This window comes from Symphodus melops (assembly GCF_947650265.1).
Source record: "Symphodus melops genome assembly, chromosome: 3".
Lineage (NCBI taxonomy): Eukaryota > Metazoa > Chordata > Actinopteri > Labriformes > Labridae > Symphodus > Symphodus melops.
This window is the reverse complement of record NC_136693.1, coordinates 10,818,682-10,834,582: the sequence shown is the minus strand read 5'-3', so window position 1 is coordinate 10,834,582 and position 15,901 is coordinate 10,818,682. Positions and strand designations below refer to the sequence as shown.

General features: G+C 39.5%; 1 protein-coding gene across 1 annotated transcript; it reads right to left on the bottom strand.

The window, feature by feature from the left end:
* Positions 1-92: 92 nt before the first annotated feature.
* On the bottom strand, positions 93-14,526 carry cdh15 (cadherin 15, type 1, M-cadherin (myotubule)). Its single transcript, XM_079338750.1, has 14 exons — positions 14,327-14,526; positions 8,037-8,195; positions 6,212-6,367; positions 5,604-5,748; positions 4,538-4,719; positions 4,325-4,453; positions 3,999-4,181; positions 3,271-3,515; positions 2,945-3,081; positions 2,591-2,821; positions 2,226-2,465; positions 1,810-1,961; positions 1,378-1,569; positions 93-890 (listed from the first exon to the last, which is right to left on the bottom strand). The coding sequence occupies exons 1-14, from the start codon at positions 14,375-14,377 to the stop codon at positions 690-692; spliced, it is 2,403 nt and encodes an 800-aa protein (XP_079194876.1). The 5' UTR covers positions 14,378-14,526; the 3' UTR covers positions 93-689.
* Positions 14,527-15,901: the final 1,375 nt, after the last annotated feature.

The window sequence follows — 15,901 nt, the reverse complement described above, 5'->3', positions numbered from 1 at the left end:
TATTACATTTACGGTAATCACACATATGTGTATGAGAAGCAGTCAAAACATTAAACACTTGATAAAAGATCATTTATTTTGTAGACGCCAGTGAAATCTAAATTTGATGAACATGTGAAGACAAAATCATTCATAGTCCTTAACTCCACACTCGGATTAATGAGTGTTATGTGGTTTAATGGTTAACAATGTTAACAGATGCTGGAATAGAGGATTTATGATCTTAGAAGAAAAACAGTCAAAGTTAATATCAAAGCAAATTCATCTTATAAAATAATATATATATAAAAAAAAATACATTAAAAAATGAGAATCTCAGGCTTGTTGTACACATCATTCCTGTGCAATGTAAAATCAGAAGGTAAACAACAACAGACATGGACATAATTTCAACAAACATTCTGTTTCCCTTTAGCCTTTCCTGATTGCTGATCATGTCAACACAATTTTACTGTCTTAGTTACCTTTCCTGAAAACTTTGCAATAAGCCATTCTGTGTGCTGTGTCCAAATAATCCTTGAGTAACCCGCGGCACATCGGATTAAAAGCCCATGGTTTTGCAAAGTATTTTTTCCCCCCACTTGTCAAATCTCATCCTAGAATATGTGTTGTCCAGAATAGAAAACACCTGAGGTGTGTTCTGTCTCCCAAACTGCTGGTGAATCCGACAGGCCTTCTCGCTCTCCATCCTAACGTGGGTCGTACATATTGGCCAGTTTCTGAAAGCGTGGTCCCCAGCTGTTGAGGTAATCGTAGTCCTGGTCTCCATCAGAGCTACCTGAAGCGATGGAGCTGAGGCTGCCTGCCAGTGAGCCCTCTCCCTCGTAATCATAGATAAGTGCTGTGTCGTATGGAGGCACGTTAGGGTCGTTGTCTGCAGCCTCCAGGCCCTGGAGGAAGAAAGGGACACTTTTAATTGCCTTTAAATGCAGTTTTAATTCCCAGAGTACGAATGATATGCTTGAATGAAAAAAAAAACATTTATAACCATATCACTCTGAAAGGCACATTGAATGGATATCTTCTCTATTTGCATTTCTCTATCGTGAGACAGTGACTCCTTACTCTTGAAAATGCTGAGTTTAAATCTGTAAGAGTATAAATGACAATAAATCTAAAGAAAGTTCTCGTTTCGTATCAGTAAAAAAAAAGGATTTTTTAAAATTGTGCCTTCATAACAGTGCTTATATTAAGTATAATCATATAAGAACGTTAGACTGACTTGTAGATTTAGGGTCCAACTTTTACCAGCATCAGAAAAACGTGCAAAATGCAAGATTTTCTCTTCCAACGTTAGTCGATCTATCAAAAGCTCTCTCTATATTATGTTTTTAAAAGCGTTTTATGGAAGAAAGGGTCACGAGAGAAGCTCCTCACATCATGAATGAAGTCCTCAATGTCAGTGGGATCTGCAGGAGGCCTCCTTGGGTACGTGGGTGAGGGCAGGTTGTGTGGTGCATCCTTCCTGAGGGGCTGCTTTCCTCGAGGGACACCAGGCGCTGGGTAGTAGCACCCCGGGGTTGAAGGGATATCATGGGGATTCCACAGCAGGTCAATGTTAAAGGCATTCTGTGAGGTGAGAGGTACAAGTTTACTGTGCATGTACTTTATGGATAAAGAGAAATGAAGCCAAGAGTCAAAAAGTAAGAGTTTTTGGAGACATGATGACACCATTTCATACCATCTATTAAATACAACCTGTAAGATTTTAAATCATATTGTAACACTGCTGTAAACTGCTGCAATAAATACCTAATTGGCACAAGGTTCAGAGCACTTCCACTTGATTTTAGACCTGTCTAGCCTTACCTCGTCCTCCTCGCCTCCTCCTTGCTCGTCATAATTGAAAACATTATCACGGATGTCGTCTTCTGATTCGCCCACAAGCAGACCTGTTCCTTTCTTAATGTGATGACGTCTTCCACAGGTTGTCACAGCCACCGCCATGAGGAGAAGCACCACTGCAGTTAAACAGGAATAAAACGTACCGATAAACAAATAATTCATGATTTATAAGGTCATATGGTTAAACATGAGGTGGTTTTAAATAATCAACGTGGGTAATGGCTATATTCTCAGCAAACATGAGGACGTGGGAGAAGACCCGTTTCTGCGGACTTTGTATTTTTGCACATAGCTGTGCCTCTTCATGCACAAGAAAACACACTAAAGAGCATAAAAAAAACATAAAAAGAAGAATATGGGACCTGTAAGGGTAGACTTACACAGTAGGAGAACAATACAGGCTATGATGATGATGAGAGCGATAAAGCTGATCCCCACACTGGAACCCAAGATAGCCCCTACTTCAGACCTACAATCACCGAAGGAGTCGCAGGGACACACAGTCACATTAACCTGAGCATAGGCACTCAGAACCGGGCTGCCAGCGTCTGACACCATCACTGTGACCGCATACTCTCCTGCCTCCAGCTCCACGAGAGGATGAAGCACAGCGTGGGTATCTGAAGAGGGAGAAAAAAAAGAAGAAGACATGTTTGATTTCAGGAGATTCATGGTACAACAAAACAACAATTCTGCAGACTCCACATCTGTGGTTCAGTCCTTAACCCTGATTGTTTGCCCTTGCCATTGACTTGGACGACGGTCCAGTTGAGTGACCCATCCAAGGGCATGTCAAATGTGAAGGGTGCAGCGTGTGGAGGAAGGTCTTCATCCACAGCAGTCAAAACCAAACCCGAGCCAGTCCGGCTTGCATCCTTACATACAGAGCCACTCAGAGGGATGAGCTGAGGGGGGAAGTCATTGGTCTCCTTCAGTGTGATCAGCACTGTAGCCGTGGATGACAGTCCGTCTGCATCTACAGAACAATTTTAACACACAGCATTGACACACTCAGTTAAAATAGTATTTTGATGGGGGTTTTTTTTGGTTAGGTGTTTAATCAATACTTATTTCACCTAGAATTTAGCTCCAAACTGACCTGTAACCTTGACAACAGCTGTGTAGATATTTTTTTTTACATGTGGAGAGCGCATGTTAAATGTTCTCCTGGCACTGATGTCTCCTGTATCCTGGTTTATGTCCAGCCACCTCTCAGGATCTCTGCTAATCTCGTACCTGCCACAAATATAAAGAGGAATTTACAAATATGGAAAAACTTACTGACTTTTATGATTTCTTAACAACACAAAATGTATCCTCTTTGTGGAATTCTTGTGCAAGCCCATCGGGCTTCACTCCCTCCTTGCACCATTTATGGTAATGTGCGCTAAATAAATAAACTAAACTTTCGGTGCTGGGTCATACCTCAGGTTTGAATTGTCTGGGTCAGTGGCGATGTTGCTTTTCAATAAAGTACCAGGAAGCACTGACTCGGGGACCACAATTCGTATGGGGTCCTCCATGAAATGTGGAGCTTCGTTTTCATTCACAACCCTCACCATCACTGTAGCTGTGCTCACTGGGAGGTTGGGAGCCTTGTTGCTCCGAGGGTTGAGATTTTCCACCATCAGGATCAGTTTGTACTGGCTCTGTGCTTCAAAATCTAATGGCTGCATGAAAAACAGATAAGGAATGAGTTATTGTGAAAATGAGACTTTGCCCCTTACAATGGTATGATGTACCAATAATCAAAATGATCAATCTTTATTAATAATCGATGTGGTTAAAGACAGACATTTTAGAATAATTTACAAATTAACCAACGTGGATCTGATGTTGAAAAAAAAACACTAAATAAGGCTCTTTCTCTTGCAGTTTAAAGCCTGTATCACTAGAGGGTGTTGTCGAGCTATGTCTGACGGTTTCAAAGAACTTCTTTTTTTTTTTCTTTACTGAAAACTCATTATCACAAAATCCACAACTCACACACCCCTTAAGACTTAACCCTACATCTTGAATAGAGTTTCATGTATAATATAGAATTTCACCAGACAAATGACAAGGTGTGACCTATTAATGGTTGGCCCCAAAGTCTCTGACGTCGTTCTAATATCCTTAACAATCCTCCCCTCCCTCACATCATCAGACTGTACCTTCACCACTCTCAAAACACCCTGGTTGGTGGTGGGATCTGTGCTGATGGCAAACTTTCCATCAGGATCATTTGAAATTGAATATTTGGCCTCCCAGTTTCCTGTTCCAGGCTCATCTCCGTCCGTCACTTTAACCCGGCCAATCTCATCGTCCTTCCTGTTCTCCTTAGCTGTGAAAATGTACTACAGATCCACACATAAAACACAGATTTAAAGATTATGAAGTGATGCATATACAATTAAAGTCTTCACGTTTAATGATTGTATATTAGGTGTTTTAGATAGTAAGTGAAAGACTGCCTTATACATTGCTGTGTGAGACTTACTAATGCTGGGCTGAACTGAGGAATGTTGTTGTTGATATCAGTGACATGTATGATCGCCACTCCTTCACTTGTAAGCCCCATTCCCCCCATATCGGCAATCTGCAGCTTTAATTTGAAACTTTTCACCACCTGTGACAGAATATATGAAATGTTACGTAAAATGAGCTATAACACGTTGATCTGCAAACATCTTCAACCTATGCTGTATGTTACCTCTCTGTCCAGGCCTACATCCCTTGTGTAGATGGCTCCTGTCTCGTTGTTAATACCAAACATCGTCTTGGTAACAGCGTTGGCAGGAAAGCTTTCCTGGCCAATGATGGAGTAGCTAAGATAAGCGTTTTCTGTCATGGGGTCATCTGCATCAGTGGCCAACACTGACATCACTGATGTGCCTGTCAATGAAATGTGAATCTACAATCAGCTGGACAGATCTTTCAGAGTGAATCACAGATGTGTGAATCTGTAGGAGTTCAAAAATATTAAACTCTGAAACAAAATGTTTCAGAAGTCTTAAACCATGCGGTCAAGAGTAAGAAACAAATTACAAAATACAAATCAGTTTCTTTTTCAATCATCTGCTTTCTCTAACTTGTTCAAGAACAGCCCTTCGGCGCATAAAATTGAAAAGGAAATATTGTAGCCACTGAGTAATACGATTCACAAATTACAGAACTACTTTTAATCTGTAATAACCAATTTATTCTTGGCGGCTTTTAAGAAGCCTAAATAAGCTGCACACCCCAAAAAATATGATGCATGTATATATGTCCAACTTAAGCTTGCTTATTTAAGCATGTAATACAAATATGAATCCCCCCTTTTTTCTTTTTTTTTTAGCTTTTCTCGAAGTTCTTTCCATTCCTGAGGGAAAATCTGGCTTTTTAGCTGCTAAATACTCCAAATGATGAAGATGATGGTGTAGACAGTGTGCGTTTAAGCTCAACTGTATTTGGTTGTAAAACCATGACATTGAGCTGAAAATTCCCTTCAACATAGCTTAGAAAGACTAAGGGAAAATATATAATAGATATATCCTGCATCAAATGCACGTAGTAATCACAGGCATTGTTCATGTACTTGATTACAGGAGCTTTAAACTGTTATAGGTGTCCATGAAACACTGGAAAGAAAACAGTACTATTAAAGTAACATACTTTTGTTTAAGTGCTCCCAGTTTTAGCTATGAAAGGTATAAGAGAAATAAGGGGGTATCAAATGGATGATAAGAATGCTATGGTTAAAGTTTGCAATGCAGTAGCTAAATATATGGCTGTACCTGGTACTGAAAACTCAGAGACAGAGCCAACAAACTGGCTCTGGGTGAAGGCTGGTCTGTTGTCGTTCTGATCCAGCACCATGATCTCTATGGTGGTCGGGTTCTCAAGCCTCTCTCCACTGGGGGACAGCGCAAAAGCTTTCAGCTACACACAAACACACACACACAGGCAAACAAACAATAACAAAATTCTGATTAGAGAATACTCCATTTGTGAAATATGTACAATGAATAACCACCAATATTCAAGATAATCTTTTGGGCAATTGTGGTGTATGTACACAACACATGCTGAAAATGGCAGAAAGAAATGTGCAGGATGTTTTGTTTAAATTCATGCGTTACATCACCAGTCATCTGGAAGAAACACTCTGAAGTTTCTCCCAAGATGCCCATAAAGGCCCTTGGAAAGTGACCTCTGGCTGTTTGTGCCGGTGTCTATGACACTGATAAATGATTTGAGACAAACACATGGACCTATGCTCTGAAACACATGTCTGGTCTCATTATCCTTTTTGATTTGTGTTAAGTACTTCTGCTTGATTGTACTTTGAAGCACAATTTAAGTGCCTGCTCTTTTAAATATACTCTTATTAATTCTCTCTTACCGTGAAGCTTCTGTGTTTCTCTCGGTCCAGTGGTCGTTTGCTTCTGATTATTCCTGTTTTGTCATCAATCTCAAACAGATTTTTGGGGTCCTGGTCCACTCCAGGTCCTTCTAACTTGTAGATCACCTCTCCTGTAAAGATTTTGTCCGATTTGATCTAAACACATATAGAAGGAGATTACATTTATTATCTTCACAACCTCATGGGGAGTTGGGGGTATAGGATTGTAAAGCTTATGTTGTAACACCAGATGTGAGTATGTTGACAGTCAAGAACCTTGACACAAGAGTGTTTAAGCTCAGAGAGGCCTTTGACTTATGGCAGGAAATGAGAATCAGACCTAATAATAGCGAGGACTCTATATTTTATGTATTCTACATTCACTTTCTTTGACACATGGTCTGTGATGCTTTTTCATCACCATATAAAAGCAGCTCAATATTTCTACTTGTAGCGAAAGATTTATATGATAACTGGTTGTCTGTGACAGCCTGAACAAAACATTTACATTTCATGTGACTTTTAAACATGTTTTGTTGAACTTAAGTGTTGTGGGCCTGGGGCTAATTCAACACTGTTATCCATCAGCACATTGACTGTACGACATACCACCAACTGTTTGAGCTTCTCTCTGCTTTATCAGTGTCGCCTAGTGGAGTGTTAAGCTAACGTCAACATCTTTGTTCAGCTAATCTCCAGCTATCCCTTCTTAGCATTAGCTAAAATCAGGTAATGTACAAAAATCCAACTGATAAGGAATAATGATGGAAGTTGAAAGCTGTGTGAACTCATAGCAGATAACACTGTGTTAACTATACAGGCTATCTTGTCAAATTAAGTGAGCATATGGATATTATTAGACAACAGTCATACACAGCCTGTGATAACTGCATGTTTTTTTAGTAAATGTTTGTTCTCCTTTCAAACTGTGATTTATACACGGATTTGGAGACCGTTGCCATGCATAATTGGCCAATCAGAATCAAGTATTTCACACACTATATGTGATAATGATTTCACAATTTCCTTTTTGAGCTATAAGGTATATAAGGCATAAGGTTATTGTTATAAGCTATAAACGACACAATAAATCACATCACTGGTACAAACTACTAATAATACAGCCTCAACCTTAAGTCAAGATATCCCTCAAGTTTATATTAAGGCTACCCTCAATAAGTTATTTATTAAAACCAGTAAACATCTAATCCTAGCTAACTAGCTAGCTACATAAGAAAAATTCTGCTGTCAATTAATGTTCTTTGGCTAAAAGACAATCCTGCTTTTGTCTGTCCCTGTCTGTATTCCCATGGTTTCAAAGAGAAATTATGTTATTTGAGTGGTATTTGTCTACAATGAATGTGAACTGTATATAATGTGTGAGAACAGAAAAGGAATTGCCATGTTTGTCCCGAGTTTCCTGTGAGAAACAATAATGAAAAGAGGACATTTAGCACTTAGAAGACTGTAACTTGGCAATAAATGTACATGGTTAATAATACTCAGACTGCTGAAGCATATAACAGCTGCGTTGCTAACATACACTTGGCATGGGACTCCGGATATCAAGCTCTGTGTAATGCTCTCAAGGTGGATTGTGTCTTTCATAACTAACACTGAAAGGATCTCTTATTAACCAGTACAAACATGATTAATGATAGCAGCAAGCAAAATCTCTTTGCATTCAATTACTTCTGATTATTGTTTTTGGATTAACTTGAAGTTTGGTTTTTATTTTGTTTTGCCTTTAGTTAAGTACCTTTCATGACAGAAATGCGACAGAATTACAAATTCTGATGAAATTATTTTTATTTTACATTTTTACCTGGACAAGGTCTTCAGGAACCTGTTTGCTGTTCTCCAGCACTCTGATTGGAGGGATGATCCAGTCTCTCTTCACCCTGACCATTCCGTTTCTCCGCAGGTAAAGGGCTGGTGGATGCAGCTTTTCCTCTGTGTGATAAGGCTCTGCAGAAATCCACACCTGAATAAAAAAACACAGCACAACACAGCAAAAAAAAATCACATATTAAAAAAGTGTCAGGGATATGCAGATTATTAGACATTCAGACAGATTGCATTGTAGTTTAAAATACAGAAATAATGTATGTCAGTAAAGTTGGACATGAAGCGTATTTTTCGATTCAAGTATTACTCACTTCCTGGATGACTGAAATCATGTCATTATAGATATGTGCAGCTGTTCAAAAACCAAGAGTCTCTCACAGTGCTATTACATTCCCGGTGGCTTTATTGAATTTCTGTGTGATAGCTTCAACTATGAGGTTGTCTGTAATATGGAATCCATGGGATTGTGGGGGGGCAGAGAGGAAGCTGTACCACAGCCTCAGGTTTCACTCACTAATACATGTCTTTGTCAGATGGCTTTGATCTGGCTGCAAATTCATCTAAGGACTGGGAAACACAAACACTAATGCTCATTTCACAAGCCTTCATTCACCACATTGCTGTCTTAGCTAAGTTCACACAAATGTACCCACTTACTCACACACACACACACACACACACACACACACACACACACACACACACACACACACACACACACACACACACACACACACACACACACACACACACACACACACACACGCACACACACACGCACACACACAACTCACATGAGAGACACACACTCACACAACAGCTGTCGAGTATGGATTTAGATCCTGTGCTTTCCCACCCGCATACCCCCTCACACTCACAAATTCCCCTTTATGCTCAGCTCTGCACCTGACTGGGAGTTTGGGGTCACCTTACGGATCTGCTCTGCTTCAGGAATTTCATGGACACACTGATATCCGTGCTTTTTCAAACACACACACAAGCTGACATACATGAATGTGCGTCAACAAACACCCTCCCACATACAAGCATGTACACATTTCCGTTGCTTCCTTCTTTTCTGTGGGAATTCACTGGACTTGGCATTAGTTCACATGTGTTTTACAGCTCAAATGCAAAATCTATAGAAACGGAAGTAAAAGGGGTCTCTAAGGTTTTTGTTTAACCTTTGAGATTTCCATTTTTTTCCTGCTAAATATTGATGGAAAATCTGTTTCATTTCAAATTGTAATGAAAGTAAAGAGGATCAGTGGGTACTACAGATGGGACTTGTGGGCTAAATTACGATACACAATATGTTCGATATGCTATACGAGACAATTTATGATAAGATATACAATGTGAAATAATACAATACAGTGGTTCACTATAACTAGTATCTTGCATGACAATCATACAATGATTTTTCTTGACATCTTATTGATGAAAGAATATGAAATGCTCCTAAAAAGCAGGATTAATGTACAATGTATTCAATGCAATTTGTCAGTCTTACTTCTAATCTAACTTCATCTCTTCACACTTTGTTTCACTGCTATTCCACATTATCCTGCTTTTTTCAGTTTGTCCTACTGTAAACATCTTCTTTGTCACTTAAATTTCCTTTCATGTTATAAGCATTCATGTCATAAATGCCCCCGTGAGAAGTCATAAAGTATTAATACAGTGAGTTATATTGACAGGGAAATCTGTCTGAAGCCCATAATTGTCTCACCAATATTTCTTCCAAAAGATGATTTTGAATATTTTGAGAAATGCCTGTGATCCCTGTCATGTATGCAGGTTAGGTGATCTGATACTGTGATTCTATGGCATGTTGTTCAACAATGCAGGGAAAAATGGCAACCATGGGTGGCATCTGCAGACCGAGTCAGAGGGCAGGCTAATCTTAGCTAGTTCTGTATTCTTGTTCCCAACCTATTTAACTTTTTGCAGCCATCGTCATCTACACATGAACAGAGATGTTTACACTCACATTCCAGCAGTGCATGTCAACCACACTAATGAATCCTGATAGCTATCTGCTTCCATACTTAGACTTGAAAAAAAGTTAGGCAACATAAAGATGTGATCTCAAATCTCCATAGTACACATTCTGCCATGTCACTTAACCTCAACATCAATAACACCTGCATCACAGTTGTGTTTCTAAATATAACACGTCTTTTCTGATATGCAGACACCATGGCTAAGATAAGCAGCTTTAAAGTGAGAATGCACAGACAGTGAGGTGAAGACCAGTGTGAGTATCAAGGAAGGTTTATAAACGCTCCTCCAAACACCTGGCTTTAAGCATGATTAAATAAAAGAAATTCCACTTACAGAATGAATGTGTAAACTGAGGATTGATTTTCAAATTGATAAGGGCATTTCATTATAGCGTTTGAGAAGACTGAAGACAGAAAGTACAAAGAATCAAATCCATCAGGATACATAATCTGGGGACCATGAGTGTCTTTATATTTTTATAGCGAGCCAGGAAAAGGCGTGCTCTTTAAAAAAAAAAAAAAAAATTCCAACCTAACTTGTAGATAATTTAAGTCAGTACAAATTATCTTATGGGGACTATTAATGTTGAAACAAAATGTCACTCATCCATCAAATAGATATTGGCCACCATCCATTGAACCACATCACTGGCTTGACCAAAACAATGAGATTCAGCCATGTTGTGTAAAGTTGATAGAAATGTAAAGTTTAGATTTTTTTTATAACATGTATTTCCATTTTTTAAACAATTAAATAAGATGATTATAATGTTGTTAGTCAATTGAGTGTCAGTGACGATCTGCATATAAGACAGGGGATAACACCCAGTGTAAGAAAACTAGAATCAACCCCAGTTTCATGAAAGCCAGACATCTGAAAATTGTATTAGCTGGAGTTTTGGTCTGCTTAATTTTTTTTTCTTTATTGACATGACCCTCTGAGTGGTTGTTGTCTTACTGAAGCTAACCACAACAGCAATATTGTGCTTTTATAGTGTTTACACAACATAAACATATAGAGATAGTAAGAACACACTTAAACAACTTTCTTTTCAAACACCCTACATCATGTTGTACTCTTCCTGTTATTGCAACTTAAGAGGAAACTGTGACTCCACCAAGTATCTGCCTGTTTCTTAACGTTTTCACCAGACCGACATGCAGTAACTCCAAAGTATCATCTTACCAATTAGACCAAAGAGTTCCTTTTCTGAAAGGCTGAGCGACGACACCACCTACAGATTGACTGTTTTAGAGGCTTTTCCCAGAAACCTTTACGGCCTGGCCTTTCACCTTGAGCCCTCACAGAAGTATGGACAGCTTGTTTGGGGATGATATGCCCTCACAGCAAGAGTTGTTAAGCACTTCTGCTGAGGAGTGTTCACTCAGTCCAAGAAAGTTTGATCCTACCTCTACACTGCTGACTCTACAACTCCTTTTGTATTCATTATAGACACTGATTGATCTCATGGAAAATCTGTAGAAGAGGATTTCTCCTGAATAAATCATTGAATGTATTAGATTAATAGGAAAGCAAGTTTTCATTTATAAGAAGTATATTTGAGTTAAATTTTGCAATACAGACTTAAAGTGACATTTTCCTAAAGTACTGGATTCAGCTAAATTCTATTAACCCCTTGGAACATTTAAGTTAATCTATGTTATGTCTATTTATCCTTGCAAAATAACCACCTTAAAGAGTCTAGCTTCAAGAGGAGTGTGTATGTCTGTTTATCTCTGTATTAAACTGAGTGACATAAGTTTCTCCCCTTCAGATATGTGTGAGCAGAAGAGTATTTAAATAACCCAAGAAATAACTGTCCAGCTAGGAGGCATGTCTGACAGTCTTTTTGGCTAAAGGGCTTTAGGTCACACAGGTGTCCCTCTAGTCACTCCTGTTACTGGTCCTCAGACATAGACATGTACTTAGTCAGTCACCCACCAGCAGGAGTGGTCCAACACCCATTCTCTTTGCTAAGTCATGACTGCTTGGCATGGGCATGGATGGCCTATTTATGGTGCCACAACAAGTGTGAGTCTCTCTTGGAACATTTGTCTGAGGTTGAGGAATGCTGAGCAAGGTTAAAACATTGAGTCTAAAAGGAGTGCTCAACGGGGGTATAAACATGGACTAACGAAAAAAAATATCCACATTGCAACGATCCTGGATTAAAGTTGCCCAAATTGCCATCACTTATCCATCGGTCGCTGAATATTTTACCATGCACATTTTAATAGCTAGCTATGAGTTACATGAGTTAATTTACATATCCAAAAAACACTGTCACCAACTGGTCATCCATGTCTCCGTCAAACTGACTTCACTGTTCTGTCGGTTACTTTTATCATCTGGTTTTGTTGCTCTTTCCTCCTCATGAAACATTAGTCAGCCTAAAACAACCCACAGGTATCCACACCCAGCAGGACCTGTGCTTCAGACTCTAAATCCTCTGACTGATTGTTTCCGATGAGTGAGACTTCAGCGCCAGCTGGCTGCTGCTACAGAGTCTTGATCTGTACCCGATTTCATGGTCAAACAGCGGCCCACTCGTCTTTCCCCAATGGGGATTACAGAGCGAGACAAATGGCATCACGTATGCATCTGGGAACAGCTGTGGCTGGTGCCCCCTCTCAAAACAACATACGCCCAGCAGGCCCGAAAAGCTACTTTCAAAACATCCCCTGCATACTACGAATTAAAAGAACACAAGTGGAAGTGATCAGGTAACACTGAGAAAAGCCCCTGATTTGGACTTACAGCTCTCAATGCTTAATTTTATTTATTCTGAAAATCTACATCGTTAGAGTTTGTGATAGTGGTCAGCTTCCATGTAAAGGAGCTTGGACAAACATTTTCAAAGCCGCCTTTTAGTCCTCATCTGGAAGTATTCCAAAGATAGATTTTGGGAGTAGATTGATCCAGTTCAGCAAAGAAATGGTATGAGCCACTTCTTATTAGTTCAGTAATCATACCTCTGGCATTTAAAGATGCAATTTAACCCTGTATAAACCTCCACCACATAGATCTTCAGTTTCCCTCTGACAGAATGGATCTTCATTTTAAAGGTCATGTTAGAGAGTTTATAGGTCTTTTAAAAATGTTGAAATCTTCTATATATCATGATTGAGGTTTTTCCAAAAATATCTATCTTACATCATAAGGGGCTGTGAGTGATTTTCCTCTTGCTGTTTCAGTGATCCATGACTTCCATGTCCTGAACAAACATTGTGTATTTTCTTTTCTTTCCTTTGATTTTTTTCAAAGTAAATTGGGCAAAGTTATGCAGTGATCACAAAAAAATTGCATATATTTACCATCAAGACGGCTGTCACAACTGTATAGCATCTTGCAACATCTACAATGACTTATAGAGCATATCCAGGCCGCACATGCCCTTCAGAATCACTGGAGGCTCACTCACTCACCATCCTAACCTGGGCTGAATTACTACTCCAAACAGAGAGAAAGACTGATGGTGGTTGGAAGTGCTGTTGGTGATATTTCAGTTTACATTGTCATCCATTTTTAAACTCACGATGGTGTATGCCGACAGGGGCTCCTAATGATGCCCTGAGCCCACTGTACACATCTGGAGAGATCTGTCTCCTCAAAACACTTTATCATCCTCTCTCCAACCAGGATGAAGTGTTTAGATCGGACTCAGCCTCTGATTGCAGAGCCAGCTCTGTGCCTCTATTGATGGAAATCAGTTGATGTTTGGTTGGAGACATCACTCAGGTAATAATATAAACTGTGTATTTGAAGAGTGGGGCAACCAACGGGGACTGACTGGGATCACACTCTGAAGGAGCAGGAAGTGAAAAATATTTCACTGAAATTTGGGTGTAGGTTCATTTTGATCCATACAGCAGGGACAGAGACAGGAGCAGAATGAAATACCGAAACTTAAGTGCATGAAGTGCCTCTGCAGGAGTACAAGAAATTTTTATCATACTACATTTTTTAGTATTTTTTTTAGCAATGAGAAAGAGTACCAGGAGAAGCCCTTCCAATGTCATACGTTTCTGGCAGCTGTTCTCTGCTCTTTTTTTTAATCAAATGTAAAAATAACAACTGATAACAAAGTCCGCAGAAGTTGCCAACAGAATAAACCTAAAATAAACTTTAACTTTACAGACTTATCCCATGAGGTATAAAACCAAAAACAAACACAAAAGTGCTACATGGATAAAAACAAAATCAACGTAATTTGCTCATTTCGGTTGACCACAAGCTTTATAAAATTATGATTTGTCTTACCTGACAAAGCAGACTTCCCAGCACACACATCATCAACATCCGTGCTGCCATCCTCTCTACCTGCACTCAGAAACTCAGACCTCTAATGGCTTAAGGATCAGGGGCTCCTCAGTTTAGAACTGGACTTCTGTGCAGGTCAACTGTGCAAATCTATCCAACCCTTAAGTCTGTCCCCTTCTTTCTTTCCCTCTGTTCACTTGCTCTTGCAGTCTGTCTGTCTCTCTCCCTCCTGTCCTCTTCCAGTGTCTGTCTCTCACAGCTCCTCCCTGTTCATAGCCGGGGTATGTTTCACAGTCGTAGGGTAAAGGGGTTTGAATTTCAGCAGCAGCCCTCCCATGTACCCCAGCACATGTGCTGTCACTCACAGGCTGGTGAGAGAGGAGGGAGAGAGAGAGAGAGAGGGGGGGGGGGGGGGGGGGGAGTAGTGATGAAGAGAGAAGCAGGGCAGCTGTTTGTGGTGTAGACAGAAACAGTGTCTTCACAAGTTTGAAGTAGATGTATAAGTATGTACACTTTATTTAACAATTTTCAAAAGACAGACGCCAAATAAGGGAGACTAAAGGGAAGTAGGCCGAGAGATTGATGTATGGACACGACAACTTAAATTCAAAGAGCTATTAGCTTTCCAGGCCTCCACATTTCTGTAACCTGCAAAGAAGGTGGCATTTTCCTTGTAAGGCTTTCAATAAATCCAAGAAAAGAACATCTGTATTTTTCCATGTTAATTCATTTACAAGTTAATTGTTAAATCATTGCATCCAACAGGTCACAATAAACAGAAATACGATGAGTTAATTTATAAAGAGCTACATGACAGTGAAACAAACTTGGGAACAGTCCTCAGTGGTTTAGCACTTGTTTTCTCTTCTAGCTGTTCTTGCCTGGATCACCCTTTAAGCCGTAAGTCGGCATACGTAACCCTTGTGTTCACCATGGGTTTGTGTCGTGCCCTCACACATTCAGAGCATTCAAACACATCTCTTTGATCTTTGTCCTATTTTGGACACTCTGTCAAAGCAGAAGATGAAGATATATGGAGCTCTGTGGGAGATGTCAAAGCTTTACACTGTCATGTCTCTGGTGCTTCAAACTTGACTGAAACACCGACATGAATGATGAAGAAACTACTTTTGTTAATGCCTCCACAGCAGGAATATATTGATGGGTTCACCTTAAAACAATAGGAAGCTTATGCGGGATATGGTTGCTGTTCTGGGTCTGAAGAGTAAAGCCAAATTCTTTCCCTGAACCTGAAATCTAGTGGCCTGTAGTATTAGCACATTCATGTGGAAATGTTTAAGAAAACTACCTTATTTCTTCATTGGTCTGTAACCTCTGCAAACAGTTTTCTATGGACGTTCTTTGTCTAATTCCTCAATAAAGCATGTCCATTGTGTAAATATAAGTCTCTTTTTTCTTCACTGTACTGTGTTAAGAAGCATTTAAGTCCAAATTTCCCTCCCAATTAACTACACATTAAACATGAATAAAAAAAGAAATGAGCTTTGTAACAGAGTAATTTCAACAAGATTGCTCAAAAGTCAAAGACTGATATGGATCTTTAAAAGCTAGCTG